Source organism: Lissotriton helveticus, chromosome 1_1 (genome assembly GCF_964261635.1).
Source record: "Lissotriton helveticus chromosome 1_1, aLisHel1.1, whole genome shotgun sequence".
NCBI lineage: Eukaryota > Metazoa > Chordata > Amphibia > Caudata > Salamandridae > Lissotriton > Lissotriton helveticus.
The window spans coordinates 598,843,223-598,857,540 of record NC_136057.1 but is presented as its reverse complement, the minus strand read 5'-3'; the positions used below and the strand labels follow the sequence as shown (position 1 = coordinate 598,857,540).

Sequence of the window (14,318 nt, the reverse complement as noted above, 5' to 3'; positions counted from 1 at the left end):
TCCCCATATGAACCTGAAATTAACTTGTCTCCTTCTAGATCTGAAGGAGCAAAGTTTCAAACCTGAATGTGATCCTGCAGAAAAGAGTTGAACCAACTCAGAGCACAACCTCTCAGCCCAACACATGACAAACGCTTAACCACAGTAATCGAATGAGATCATGTCAAATGGGTTTAAAGATCTAGGAACAAAATTCCTGCAGGGATGCCCTTATCTGTATTTAATCTGAGGATATTGAGAACTGAGACTAGTGCAATTTCTGTCCCCCATTCCAGGTATAACGGCAATCTGGGACATATCTAGAAGACTATGATTTCCTAAGTGTTCGATTAGCCATCTGGATAGATATTTCACTCTGATTTGGGCAAGCCATGGGTGCAATGAGATAGGTCTATAGCTGGAAGGGAGCATAGGATCCAGATAAGGTTGTTTTAGAAATGGTTTTGCTATGCTTTCTTTCCATACCAGAATGAAAAGGGAGATTTAGTATATTAAATATTGCTGGACTGACAGCATTCACCAACTTATGTAGCATTTTGGGTGGGGGGAACTTTTCATTGGGTGAGTCAGAACTGACAGAGAGTCCACTAATTGTGATCACTTGTGGTTTTCATAGGTCTTAAAATGTAAGATCTTTCACATCTTATAATGGAGCACTAGATGCTTGCCTGATTTAAAATAGCTGGGGTTCTGATTAGAATATCTGGGTGGATCCTCTCACTGAGATGATGCTGAATGACTATCTGAATGGCAGTTAAGTAAAGTTTTACCTCCTACCACATGTTGGTCTATATATGGGATGAAGCCAATGGTGTGTTACCCTGGGGATTGCACTCTACAGTTCAAATCAACAACCGATACCAGACCCTCATTCCTCTCACTTTTCAAAAAGGTTTATGTCCTCATTGAAATTCCCACTATCCCCAGCCTAACACTACAAGCCTTGCCGGTAACAATGTTTAATGGCATTTTTACACAAATCACTTACCTTAGTATATTCAGCAATTTGTGGCTTTACTCTAAAGCTTGTTTATGATTATATTACAGAAATGTTATACATTTGCTCAAACACTAAAATCTTGGTTGCTGTGTAAATAACGTATTCAACTCAATCTGGTTTTATTTTTTGCCCTTATTTTCTTAACCTAATACTACATTTCTACTAGTGGTTTGTTTTAAATGTTTAGTTTGATTATCCATCAATATTTCCATACAATATGTAGGCACAGATTACAATGTGACTGAGTGTTTATATGTACCATATCGTTTAAAGTGTATGCAGTGTCATGAGTAAGATAAAAAAAAGGAAATAGCTATAGTCCATTTTAAAGGTGCATGACTTCTGTTTAGTAATGGTATACTCTGGCTCGTAGAGACGGGTACTAATGATTTAAAAATGTCCATTGTATTTTCAGTTAGTAGAAGGTTTGCAGTTCTATCAATATCCTCCAAATACAGTAAGCACCAGTGACTCCAAAGAAGAGAAAGAAAACGATCTTTCAACTTATCCTCCAGTTGGAATACATTTTAGGGTTCCTAGTAATGTGGTATTTTTCGAGGAACCACAAATCGCAAGATGGGATCTCAAAGGTATAGTAAATATCCATGTTTATAACTTCTGCCATCACAAGGCTCATTCTTTCACATTCACTATTATCCCACTACCTACAATTGATTGTATGTTTTTGGTCTGGTCCTATGGCAGGTTGCACAATTGAAGCCAGTGGAAAGGTCTATTAAGTTGAGGGCCGTCATATATAATTTTTAGATAATTAAGTCCTGTTCCTCTTAAGTCCTCTGATCGATCTTCTTTGAATTGATAAACATCAGAACAGCTCTAGGTGCGCTATGCCAAAACACATTTAACTGTTTCGATTTTGAAGTTAAGTTTACACAAAACAATGGTTGTCTAAAAGTATTATGTTCTGTTATTTTTTGTGAAGGTCAATAGGAATCACATTTTACAGTAATACTTCTCTTGAACTAAGGAAACCCATTTTAAATTCACAAAAAAAGTAAGCATGCACCCCTTTTCTAAGACAATGTATGCAATATGTATGTGTGTACAACTCTATATGGGGTTACTGTGGCGCAAACCTAACCAAAAGGCCTAAAGTCCGGGAGCAATAGGAGAGCAAGCTGAGATGTGAATGCTCAGTATATTGGGATGCAGTGTTCTATAAAGAGGTGAGTCTTCAACTGTTTGCTAAATGGGAGCAGTGTTGGTGGTCCCATTATATGCAAGGATATTGTTCCAGATCTTGGCTACATAGATTTCAACCATCACATTACAGATGGTGGACTTTGATGCCGCTCCTGTCTGGTACATTTGTTGCCATGATTCATTTCTGAAGCTCGGGACTGCCTACAAGTTTAATATGTATATTATCTGCAGTATCTCAAACTCAATAGTATGAAACTAGATTTACAGATTTAAAGTACTTGAGCTTATAGATATTGCCTACATGGAGGTTCCTATTTATTAAATGTTTCTTCTACGCAAATATAGTCCTTAAATGGTCTCATGGATGTTTACCTTTTGGAGACCCAAAAGTTGACAATTTACACACATCAGCCCATATAAAGTAAAACAATTTGTATTACAATCCTTTGTGTTCTTACTTTTATGATTTTTGTTGTTAAAATGGGTTTTATTATTCACCACATGGGACCTTTTTGTGAATGTAGGTATATCAGACACTTATAAGTCTTATCAGGTGATTTTTTTGTATGTATGTGATCTTTCATTTATTTCTTTGTTCTACCTCACTAATATATATATATATATTCGGAAATCCTACTGCGGGAAATTCAATATTGCACGCGCACTGCTTTCATCCACAGCACACCATTACCAGCATTCCATACGGAGAATTTATCTGAATACGTAGTGCATGCAGTACTGAGAAGGACCTTGCCCAACATCAGCTAGAAGCCAAACATAGATTTCTGGAAAGAGGGTACAAGCATAATAAATTGTATATGTCCATGAAGAAAGCTAACAGCAATGACAGGAACATACTATTGAACCCAAGTAGGGATTTGGAGTCAGTTGAGAAAATATCATGCACCAACACATTAGAGATGAGTAAATCCCCAATAAGACTTATCACCACATACAGCAAACAAGGTACCAACATCAGGGCAATAATCAATCATCAATGGCCCATTATTCTCACTGATGCCACTCTAAGACAAGTGCTACCAAAGAGGGCTAATTTCACTGTTCGCCAAGCTTTTTCCATGCGTAATGAATTGGTCAAAACTAGTCCCGAAGTAGAGAACAAAATAAGTTGGTTGTCACTGAAGCAAGTTTTTTTTAAATGTACCACATGTTGTGCTTGCAAATTTGGCATTAACACCACCTCCAATTGTACAGCATTTTCTACAAAAAGCATTGAGCTTAAGGGGCACTAAACGTGCAGAACAGACCATGCTATATATGTGCTGCAATGCAATTGTGGTCTACGCTACCTTGGTAGCACCTTGTTGCAAGTATATGTAAGGATCTTGCAGTAAATGTGTGCAATAGTGAACTCTAATCCTGCATACCCATTAGCCAGGTATTACAAGGCTGTACAGAGCAACGATTTGAGTAGTATTCAATATTTTGTCATCAATGCTGTACAGATAAATAAAAGAGGAGGAAACCAAGGAAAAAACACTCAGCAAATTGGAATCAAAATATATAATGGAACTGGACACTAAGTCCCCTTTAGGTTTGAAAATTGGACGGATTTGCATAAATATTCATGATAACATTGCAATACTTAACCTCCCATTGATTTCCTATCTCTATTTCAACTTTTAGTTCAATTTTTTCACATCTACTTTAGCATATATTTAAAAATGTTCCTATGCTTCATTCAACAACATGGCCTTGCTAGTAGATAGTAGTGGGTCCCCCTCTTGGCGTTTTATTATGTAGCAATAATATTTTCCTCAGCCGCTAAGTACTTCTAGTATAAGATTTTAACTTGCTGCACTTTACTTTTGTTAAGTCTCAGCATCACACCCTGAAAAGCACTTTAATTATTATATTTTGCACAATTTGCAATTTAGCACGAATAGGACTTTAGCATGGAATTTGATTACTGTACTGTAAGAGGGATTGTGTGCAATATGAACTTTACTTTGTGATATTGGCTGATGCAATTTTTACATTAGTTTTCTAGTAGTAGTACCATGAAGTAATATCATGTATTTGTACATTTTATCTGAAATTACATATTTTATATTTTTACATGCAATTTTAGATGTAAAAGAGTATCTAAGAAACTCCAACATCTATGATCAACATTAGTGTTACTAAATTTTAGATTGTATTGTTTCGCACATGTATTTGATGAACTGATATACTTTAACAGCACGTATTTGTACACATCATATAGTTTACCCTGAACAAAATGAGTATGCTATCTTTGAATGGCATTTTTTATCCACTTATGTGCTACAATCTGTTTTCCATGACTATTAGTGTCGTCACTGATCACATGGTTTGTTTTTCACTCTTTAAAAAAAGCCTGTACAATTAGCGTGGTCATGTGAACAAGGCCGCAGGACGTGGCCGAAACGCTTCAAGGGCAACACAAGCTAAAATAAAAACTTCTTAATATCAGCACAGCAAATCTGGTTTTCGTACCTGCTTTGTGCACGATTGGCACTTGGACTGTTTTTTCGATTATTCTCTATGGAAGGTGGCTCCTTCTGTTTTACGGACCCCCTCACCCAGAAGCTGGCTGATTTCCTTTCAAGCCGTTTATGGATACTGCTTCAGAAGAAGCTTTACGGATCGGCCCCCTGCTTGACTTGGAAGCACATTCAAGCAGTGTCGGGGATATTTACGTAAGACAGAGGACTCGTGAAATCACTTCACTACACGCAGTAAGTGAATTGTCACACAGCAGGAGGGGAGGTGCTAGAGTGCTGTTACAGACTATTGGAGCTTAGGCACAGTCCGCCAGTAGTTAAAACGCTTTACTGCGGTGCAATGTCCGAAGACTTGGTAAGTGAGCGAGAACTAGCAGCTGAAGAGTTATCTTTAAATCTGCCGATAATGACAAAAGGGGGCAGCAACGCAAATAAGAACGATAAAACCAATAACAATGATGTATAAAGCCTTATGAGAACACTAGAAAAGAATAGCAAAAGTAAATTAACCAAATGGTGGGAGGTCAAATCTTTGAAAAAATATCATGAAGTTGGCAGGATCCCGAGGGGCATTTGTATCATGTTAGCGCCTAGTTTTGAGAACCCTAACACGCTCCTACTAAAAGAGTGGGTGGAACTGTACCTTTCTTCCCTCTTTTTCCACCGCTCTTCCCTCGGTCTGCACCTCTGTTGCTTCTTTCTGTACTTCTCTTGCTTCTTTCTGTACCTTTCTTGCCTCTTTTTGTACCCCTCAGGCCTCTTTCTGCATCCCTCTTCCTTCTTGCTTCTTTCTCCACCCTTCTTCCCTCTTTCTTCATCTCTGTTGCTTCCTTCTCCACCTCTCTTGCCTCTTTCTCCACCCCTCTTTTTCTGTACCTCAGTTGCTTCTTTCTGCACTTTTCTTGCTTCTTTCTGCATTTCTCTCTTGTGCCTTTCTGAGCCTCTCTTACCACTTTCTGTATTTCTTGTGCTTCTGTCTGTACTTATCTTGCTTCTCTCTGGACCTCTCTTTCCTCTTACTGCACCCTTCTTGCCTCTTTCTGCACCCTTCTTCCTTCTTTATGCACTTCTCTTGCCTCTTTCTGCAATCCTGATCCCGTTTTCTGCACCTCTCCTTCCTGTTTCTGCACTAATCTTGCCTCTTTGTGGACCACTGTTGCTTCTTACTGCACTTCGTTTGCTTTTTTCTGCAACTCTCTTGCTTCTTTCTGCACCCCTCTTGTCTCTTTCTGCACCCTTCTTCCCTCTTTGTGCATCTCTCTTGCCTCTTTATGTACTTCTCTTACCTCTTTCTGCACTTCTCTTCCCTCTTTCTGTACCCCTCTTGCCTATTTCTGCACCTCTGTTCCTTCTTTCTGCACTTTTTTGTTTCTTTCTGAACATCTCTTGCTTCATTCTGTGCCTCTCTTGCCTCTTTCTGCATATCTATTGCTTCTTTCTGCATCTCTGTTGCTGCTGCCTGCATCACTGTTGCTGCTTTCTGCACCTCTCTTGCCTCTTTCTCCACCCCTTCCCTCTTTCTGCACCTCTGTTGCTTCTTTCTGTACTTGTCTAGCTTCTTTTTGCACCCCTCTTGCCTCTTTCTCTACCCCTTCCCCCTTTCTCTACCTCTATTGCTTCTTTCTGCACTTTCCTGTCTTCTTTCTGCACCCATCATGCCTCTTTCTGTACCCATCATGCCTCTTTCTGTACCCTCTTCCCTCTTTCTGCCCCTCTTGCCTTTTTCTGCACCTGTGTTCCTCCTTTCTGCACTTCTTTTGTTTTGTTCTGCACCTAACTTTCTTCTTTCAGCACCCCTCTTGCCTCTTTTTCCACCCCCTTTCTGCATCTTTTTTGCTTCTTTCTGTATATCTCTTCCCTTTTTTTCCACCTTTCTTCCCTCTTTCTGCACCTTTGTTGCTTCTTTCTGCACTTCTCTTTCTTCTTTCTGTACCTCTCTTGCCTCTTTCTCCATCCCGCTTCCCTCTTTCTGCATCTAAGTTGCTTCTTTCTGCACATCTCGTCCATTTTCTATATCCCTCTTCCCTCTTTCTGCACCTCTGTTGCTTCTTTCTGCATTTCTTGTTTCTTTCTGCACCTCTCTTGTTTCTTTCTGTACCTCTCATGCCGCTTTCGGCAGCCCTCTTCCCTCTTTCTGCACCCCTCTTGCCTCTTTCTCCACCCCTCTTCCCCCTTTCTGCACCATTGTTGCTTCTTTCTGTACTTCTCTTACTTCTTTTGGCACCTCTCATGCTTCTTTCTGCACCCCTCTTCCCTCTTTCTGCACCCCTCTTGCCTTTTTCTGCACCTCTGTTCCTTCATTCTGCACTCCTTTTTTTCTTTCTGCACCTCTCTTGCTTCTTTCTTCACACTTCTTGCCGTTCTCCACCCCTATTCCCTCTTTCTGCACCTCTCTTGTTTCTTTCTGTACCTCTCTTTCGTCTTTCTGTTACCTCTCTTGCCTCTTTCTCCATCCCGCTTCCCTCCTTCTGTACCTCTGTTGCTTCTTTCTGTACTTCTCGTTTCTTTTTGCACATCTCTTGCTTCTCCTTGTACCTCTAATGCCGCTTTCGGCAGCCCTCTTCCCTCTTTCTGCACCCCTCTTGCCTCTTTCTCCACCCCTCTTCCCCCTTTCTGCACCATTGTTGCTTCTTTCTGTACTTCTCTTACTTCTTTTGGCACCTCTCATGCTTCTTTCTGTACACCTCTTCCCTCTTTCTGCACCCCTCTTGCCTTTTGCTGCACCTCTGTTCCTTCTTTCTGCACTCCTTTTTTTCTTTCTGCACCTCTCTTGCTTCTTTCTTCACACTTCTTGCCGTTCTCCACCCCTATTCCCTCTTTCTGCACCTCTCTTGTTTCTTTCTGTACCTCTCTTTCGTCTTTCTGTTACCTCTCTTGCCTCTTTCTCCATCCCGTTTCCCTCCTTCTGCACCTCTGTTGCTTCTTTCTGTACTTCTCGTTTCTTTTTGCACATCTCTTGCTTCTCCTTGTACCTCTAATGCCGCTTTCGGCAGCCCTCTTCCCTCTTTCTGCACCCCTCTTGCCTCTTTCTCCACCCCTCTTCCCCCTTTCTGCACCATTGTTGCTTCTTTCTGTACTTCTCTTACTTCTTTTGGCACCTCTCATGCTTCTTTCTGCACCCCTCTTCCCTCTTTCTGCACCCCTCTTGCCTTTTGCTGCACCTCTGTTCCTTCTTTCTGCACTCCTTTTTTTCTTTCTGCACCTCTCTTGCTTCTTTCTTCACACTTCTTGCCGTTCTCCACCCCTATTCCCTCTTTCTGCACCTCTCTTGCTTCTTTCTTCACACTTCTTGCCGTTCTCCACCCCTATTCCCTCTTTCTGCACCTCTCTTGTTTCTTTCTGTACCTCTCTTTCGTCTTTCTGTTACCTCTCTTGCCTCTTTCTCCATCCCGCTTCCCCCTTTCTGCACCTCTGTTGCTTCTTTCTGCACTTCTCTTACTTCTTTTTGTACTTTTCATGCCTCTTTCTGCAACCCTCTTCCCTCTTTCTGCACCTCTCTTCCCTTTTTCTCTACCCCTCTTCCCTCTTTCTGCACCTCGGTGGCTTGTTGCTGTACTCCTCTTGCTTCTTTCTATGCTTCACTTGCTTCTTTCTGCACCCCTCTTGCCTCTTTCTCCACCCCTCTTTCACCTTTCTGCATCTGTGTTATTTCTTTCTGCACCTCTCCTACTTCTTTCTACACCCCTGTTACCTCTTTCTGAACCCCTTCTACACCTCTGTTCCTTCATTCTGCACTTCTTTTGTTTCTTTCTGCACCACTCTTGCTTCTTTCTGCACCCGCTTGCCTCTTTCTCCTCCCCTCTTCCCCCTTTCTATACCTCTCTTGCTTCTTTCTTCAACCCTTTTGCCGCTTTCTGTACCTCTCTTGCTTTATTCTATATCCCTCATGCTGTTTTCGGCATCCCTCTTCCCTCTTTCTGCACCTCTCTTGCTTCTTTGTCCACCCCTCCCCCTTTTGCACCTCTGTTGCTTCTTTCTGCACCTCTCGTTTCTTTCTGCACTCCTCTTGCCTCTTTCTCTACCCATCTTCCCCATTTCAACATCTCTGTTGCTTCTTACTGTACCTCTCTTCCCTTTTTCTCTACCGCTCTTCCCTCAGTCTGCATCTCTGTTGCTTCTTTCTATACTTCTCTTGCTTCTTTCTGTACCTCTCTTCATCTTTCGGTACCCCTCATGCCTCTTTCTGTATCCTTCTTCCCTCTAGCATCTTTCTCCACCCTTCTTCCCCCTTTCTGCATCTCGGTTGCTTCCTTCTGCACCTCTCGCGCCTCGTTCTCTACTCCTCTTCTCTCTTTCTGCACCTTTTTGCTTCTTTCCCCACTTCTCTTGCTTCTTTCTGCGTCTCTCTTGCTTCTTTCTGCACCCCTCATGCCTCTTTCTGCATCCCTCTTTCTGCACCCCTGTTGCCTCTTTCTGCACCACTGTTCCCTCTTTCTGCACCTCTGTTCCTTCTTTATGCACTTCTTTTGTTTTTTTCTGCACATCTCTTGCTTTTTTCTGTGCCTCTCTTGCCTCTTTCTGCATTTCTCTTGCTTCTTTCTTCACCTTTCTTGCCTCTTTCTCCACCCCTCTTCCCTCGTTCTGCTCCTCTCCTCCCCCTTTCTGCATATCTCTTGCTTCTTTCGTCACCCCTTGTGCCTCTTTCTGCATTTCTCTTGCTTCTTTCTGCGTCTCTCTTGCTTCTTTCTGTACCCCTCATGCCTCTTTCTGCATCCCTCTTTCTGCACCCCTGTTGCCACTTTCTGCACCACTGTTCCCTCTTTCTGCACCTCTGTTCCTTCTTTCTGCACTTTTGTTTTTTCTACACATCTCTTGCTTTTTTCTGTGCCTCTCTTGCCTCTTTCTGCATTTCTCTTGCTTCTTTCTTCACCTCTCTTGCCTCTTTCTCCACCCCTCTTCTCTCTTTCTGAACCTCTGTTGCTTCTTTTTATACTTCTCTTCCTTCTTTGTGTACCACCATGCCTCTTTCTCTACCCTTATTCCCTCTTTCTGCATATCTCTTGCTTCTTTCTGCATCCCTTCTCTTGCTTCTTTCTGCATCTCTATTGCTTCTTTCTGCACCTCTCTTGCCTCTTTCTCCAACCCTCTTCTCTCTTTCTGCACCTTTGTGTCGTGGTTGTCAGCAGCTCCAGGCAAGAAGTATGCCACTAACCTGTCTGTAACAGCCAGCAGGAACAATGCCGTGAAGAGTAGCCTCCCTCCTACCCTGAACACTACCACCTCCACAATGCAATAACGACACTGTAGAAAACAGGAGTACCCAAGGGAAAAGGGAAGGGGATAAAACAACAAAGAAATCCTGTTGCTTCACAGGTCTGGTCTGGAGCACCTGCCTCTATTTGGCAGCACAGTTCTGGAGATAGGTAGTAGTATCTTTCCTCAACATGGGCCACCAAAAGGATCGCTCAATATTGGCTATGGTTTTATATCTGCCCATATATCCTCCCAATGTGGAGTCATGTGCCCATGCTAATACCTGTTTTCGTAGGTTATCGTTGGGGAGATACAGCGCTTGGTAATGGTACAATAAGTCGTCTTTTTCTGTTCGGTTTTCCGGATGTTCTTGTATCCAAGCATTGAAGTCTGTATGTTCTAGAGACACTTTAAGATCCTCAATAAAATCTTGTGAAGTGATCAAAGGCATTGATGTGGTAGGAAAACATGTCTCAGGAAGAATAGACGGGGGTTCAAGCTCTTCCGGCGATGATAGGACTTCTGGATCATCGATGCGGGACAACGCATCGGCCTTGCCGTTCTGTGGTCCGGGTCTATACTTGATGACAAAGTCATAGTCAGAAAAGAAAAGAGTCTATCTTAACTGACGAGGAGTTAGTGCTTTTGCTGTTTTCAGAAATAACAGGTTTCTGTGATCTGTGTAGATCTCGATTACGTGATGTGCTCCTAAAAGATAATGCCTTCACTCCTCACACCCCCTTTTGATTGCGAGGAGCTCCTTGTCAGTTATCGAGTAATTCACTTCGCTGGGGGTGAGTTTCTTCGAAAAATAAGCTACAGGGTGTAGCTGTCTGTCCTGTAGTAGGATGGCGTTGAGACAGCTCTCCTCCAAGGGCGTGTTGTGAGGCATCGGTTTCCAGTACGAAAGGAAGGTGCAGATATGGGTGTCGGAGGATTGGGGCTTGCGTGAATCGTTCTTTGAGTATGTTGAATGATTTCTCAGCCTCGTCCCCCCACTGAAAAGGAGTGTTCTTTCTTAACAGGCTGGAGATGGGGTGGATGATCTTCGAGAAGTCCTTAATAAAACGCCGATAATAATTGGGGAACCCCAAGAAACTTTGGATGGATTTCACGTTGTGCGGGGTTTTCCATTGGGCGATTGCCTCCACCTTGCCTGTTTCCATATGGAACCCCTGTGCGTTTATGACGTATCCCAAGAAGGCGACCTCTAGGACATGAAACACACACTTTTCCAGTTTGGCATAGAGGGAATGTAGTCGAAGACGTTCTAGGATGGTTTTCACATGAAGGACATGCTCCTGAAGAGTGGATGAATAGACAAGTATATCATCTATATAGACAATGCATATCGTCTCTAGCAAGCCCCGGAGTACCTCATCCATGAAGTATTGAAACGCCACCGGGGCGTAGCAGAGCCCGAAGGGCATTACTCGGTACTCAAATAGGCCAAACTTCGTTCGGAAAGCGGTCTTCCACTCATCACCGCGTTTAACCCTTACCAAGTGGTAGGCTCCTCGTAGGTCCAGCTTGGTAAAATAACGAGCCCCATTGAGTTGGTCGAGTAGAACAGGAATCAAAGGCAAGGGATAGCGATTCTTTATTGTACCCGATTAATCGCTCTGTAATCAATGCAGGTGCGTAATTCGTCACAGTCCTTCTTAGAAATGAAGAAGAGGGGCGAGGAAGCTGGTGATGAGGAATGTCTTATGAAACCAGAAGCCAGATTCTCATCAAGGTAGTTTCTTAGGTAGTGCGTCTCTGGCTCCATTAGGGCGTAGACCCGGCTGCATGGAATCTCGGTTCCAGAAATTAACTCGATACGGCAGTCATAGACTCGATGAGGCGGAAGTTGGGCAGCCTTCTGTTTATCGAAAATACTCTGGTACTCTTCGTATTCACTTGGCAATGAGGTAACGCAGCAATACTCAGGAGTACAACATGCTGAGGCAAGAAGACAAGCTTGAGAAGCCTCCCGGGAAGTCGTAAAAACAATTGCCTGTCTGGTGCAGTGTTCTCGGCAATACTCAGAATTTAATTCCACTGTACATGCCGCCCATCCCACCACAGGGTCATGCAAGGTAAGCCAGGGCATTCCTAAAATGAGGCGGAACTGAGGAGCATCTATGATATCGAATAGGATTTGTTCAATGTGGTATTCTCCGAATCGCATCAGGAGTGGAACTGTATGGTACAAGACAGGCAACGAGGTAACGCAGCAATACTCAGGAGTAGTACATGCTGTGGCAAGAAGACAAGCTTGAGAGGCCTCCCGGGAAGTCGTAGAACCAATTGCCTGTCTGGTGCAGTGTTCTCGGCAATACTCAGAATTTAATTCCACTGTACATGCCGCCCATCCCACCACAGGGTCATGCAAGGTAAGCCAGGGCATTCCTAAGATGAGGTTGAACTGGGGAGCATCTATGATATCGAATCGGATTTTTTCAATGTGGTCTTCTCCGAATCGCATCAGGAGTGGAACTGTATGGTACAAAACAGGCCCAGAGGTCAGTGCAGTTCCATCTACTGCACGTACACTGGTTGGGGCCTTTTTCTTCTCCCAAGCTATACCGATGGTTTTTGAATATTGAAGATCCATAAAGTTCCTAGTTGCCCCAGAGTCCAGTAGGGCAGCCACTGTGATGGTCCGATCCTCACTCACTTGTGGGTGGATGCTCACTGATATATGTGCAACTGCGGGTTGCATCGTATTGGCAATCACGGATGAGATCGTATTCTCGAAGCCTAATGAACCAGTGATCCCTTTCTGGCTCAGGCTTATTAGTTTTCCAACGGTTCTTTTGTTCCAATCAACGCTTGTCCTCGTGGGGTGATGCCTTTGTCTAGTAGCTGAGCACGTGTACGACATTCTCTAATGAAGTGACCCCCTTTTCCGCAGTATAGGCACAGCTTCTTTTTCCTCCGTTTTTCTCTTTCCTCGGTGGGAAGAAGCCCTCTGATGCCTCCTATTTGCATGGGTTCAAGTTTGTCGAGTTGTCGGGATGCTTCTTCTGCCTGTGGCTTGGGTCTAGGGAGGAAAAAGCGAGTCTCTCCCTTGGATCTATCTCCCCTTCTTTCTTGGATTCGATGATCGAGCTGGACCGTTAAGTCAATCATTTCTTCACAAGTTTGAGGCAGCTGAACCACTTGGGATAGAACATCCTTCAATTCACCCCTTAATCCCTGGTAAAAGAGAGAAGCCTGTTTTTCATGGGGCCAGTCGGTTTCCACTATTAGGCGGTTGAAGGTGGTGATATATGTGAGTAGGTCTTGGGACCCCTGTCGGAGAGTAATCAATTCACGATACAAGGTCATCATGTGGGACTTGCGGTCGAACAGCTTCCTCATTTCCAGACAAAAATCAGTGAAACTGTGCAACACAGGGTTGTTGCGTTCCATTAAGGGAATAGTCCTACTTGCAGCATTACCTCCCATATAGGACATCATAAACACGGTCTTTGCTGCAATATCTTGAAATACTGCAGGTTTTCAGAGAAAATGCAAAAGACATTGGTTTAGAAAAGTCTCAAATTTCTTAGGGTCTCAATAGAATCTTTCAGGAGGAGCCAGGGGAATTCCTGTGTTTTAAATAATGTGTACTGTGGGACCTGAGTCGGTCATCAAAGAAGGGGCAGGAGTGGTAGCAAAAAAGCCCCCCATTGGTGTAGGGCTTGAGGATGCGTGGTAGGTGTAGGAGGGAGCAAGGTTGCTTCTCTGATATAAGTTCCCTTGCCTTGCCGGGTTAGACCTGCTACTTCTCTTCTTAACGTACCCATTTCTTTAACTCCTGATTATCTACGTGTAATGTTTGTACATCCTACTGCAGAGCTGCTAGGCTCTTCAGCAACCAGGTCAAGACCGCATTCGTATCCATCGTTCAGGCTGGTCGTCGTACTTGGGCGTGACAATCTGTCGTGGTTGTCAGCAGCTCCAGGCAAGATGTATGCCACTAACCTGTCTGTAACAGCCAGCAGGAACGATGCCGTACAGAGTAGCCTCTCTCCTACCCTGAACACTACCACCTCCACAATGCAATAATGACACTGTAGGAAACAGGAGTACCCAAGGGAAAAGGGAAGGGGATAAAACAACAAAGAAATCCTGTTGCTTCACAGGTCTGGCCTGGAGCGCCTGCCTCTATTTGGTAAGCTGTATGTAAGAGACAAGTAAGAAGACAGTCAGGAACACAGAGAACATGCACCCAAGTTACCACTAGAATCACAGGACTGTCACACTCACATCCATTGGCTGGCACATCAAGCTTTGGGTAGGCTCTCCTGTTGCTTCCCAGGTCCTGTCAACTAGCACAATGACCTCAATATTTCCAGCAACAGAAACGTGGAAAAATCCTCTGGTTTACACACATAGGGCAAGTTGTCAAAGTAGGCAAAATAGTATTCAACACACGAAAACAGTTTGCGCAAGGTGTCCTATTCCTGCATAGGCCAAAACAATCCTGCCAAAAACCTCAAAAG

The 14,318-nt window shown here is 43.4% G+C and overlaps 1 protein-coding gene across 3 annotated transcripts in view; it reads left to right on the top strand.

The window, feature by feature from the left end:
• Window positions 1-14,318, top strand: part of DNAI7 (dynein axonemal intermediate chain 7) — a 931,046-nt gene that overhangs the window by 494,830 nt on the left and 421,898 nt on the right. For all 3 annotated transcript variants that reach the window (XM_078674105.1, XM_078674106.1, XM_078674108.1), the window contains one exon: window positions 1,416-1,590. In XM_078674105.1, coding sequence (XP_078530231.1) covers window positions 1,416-1,590 — 175 coding nt within the window. The remainder of the gene's footprint in view (window positions 1-1,415; window positions 1,591-14,318) is intronic.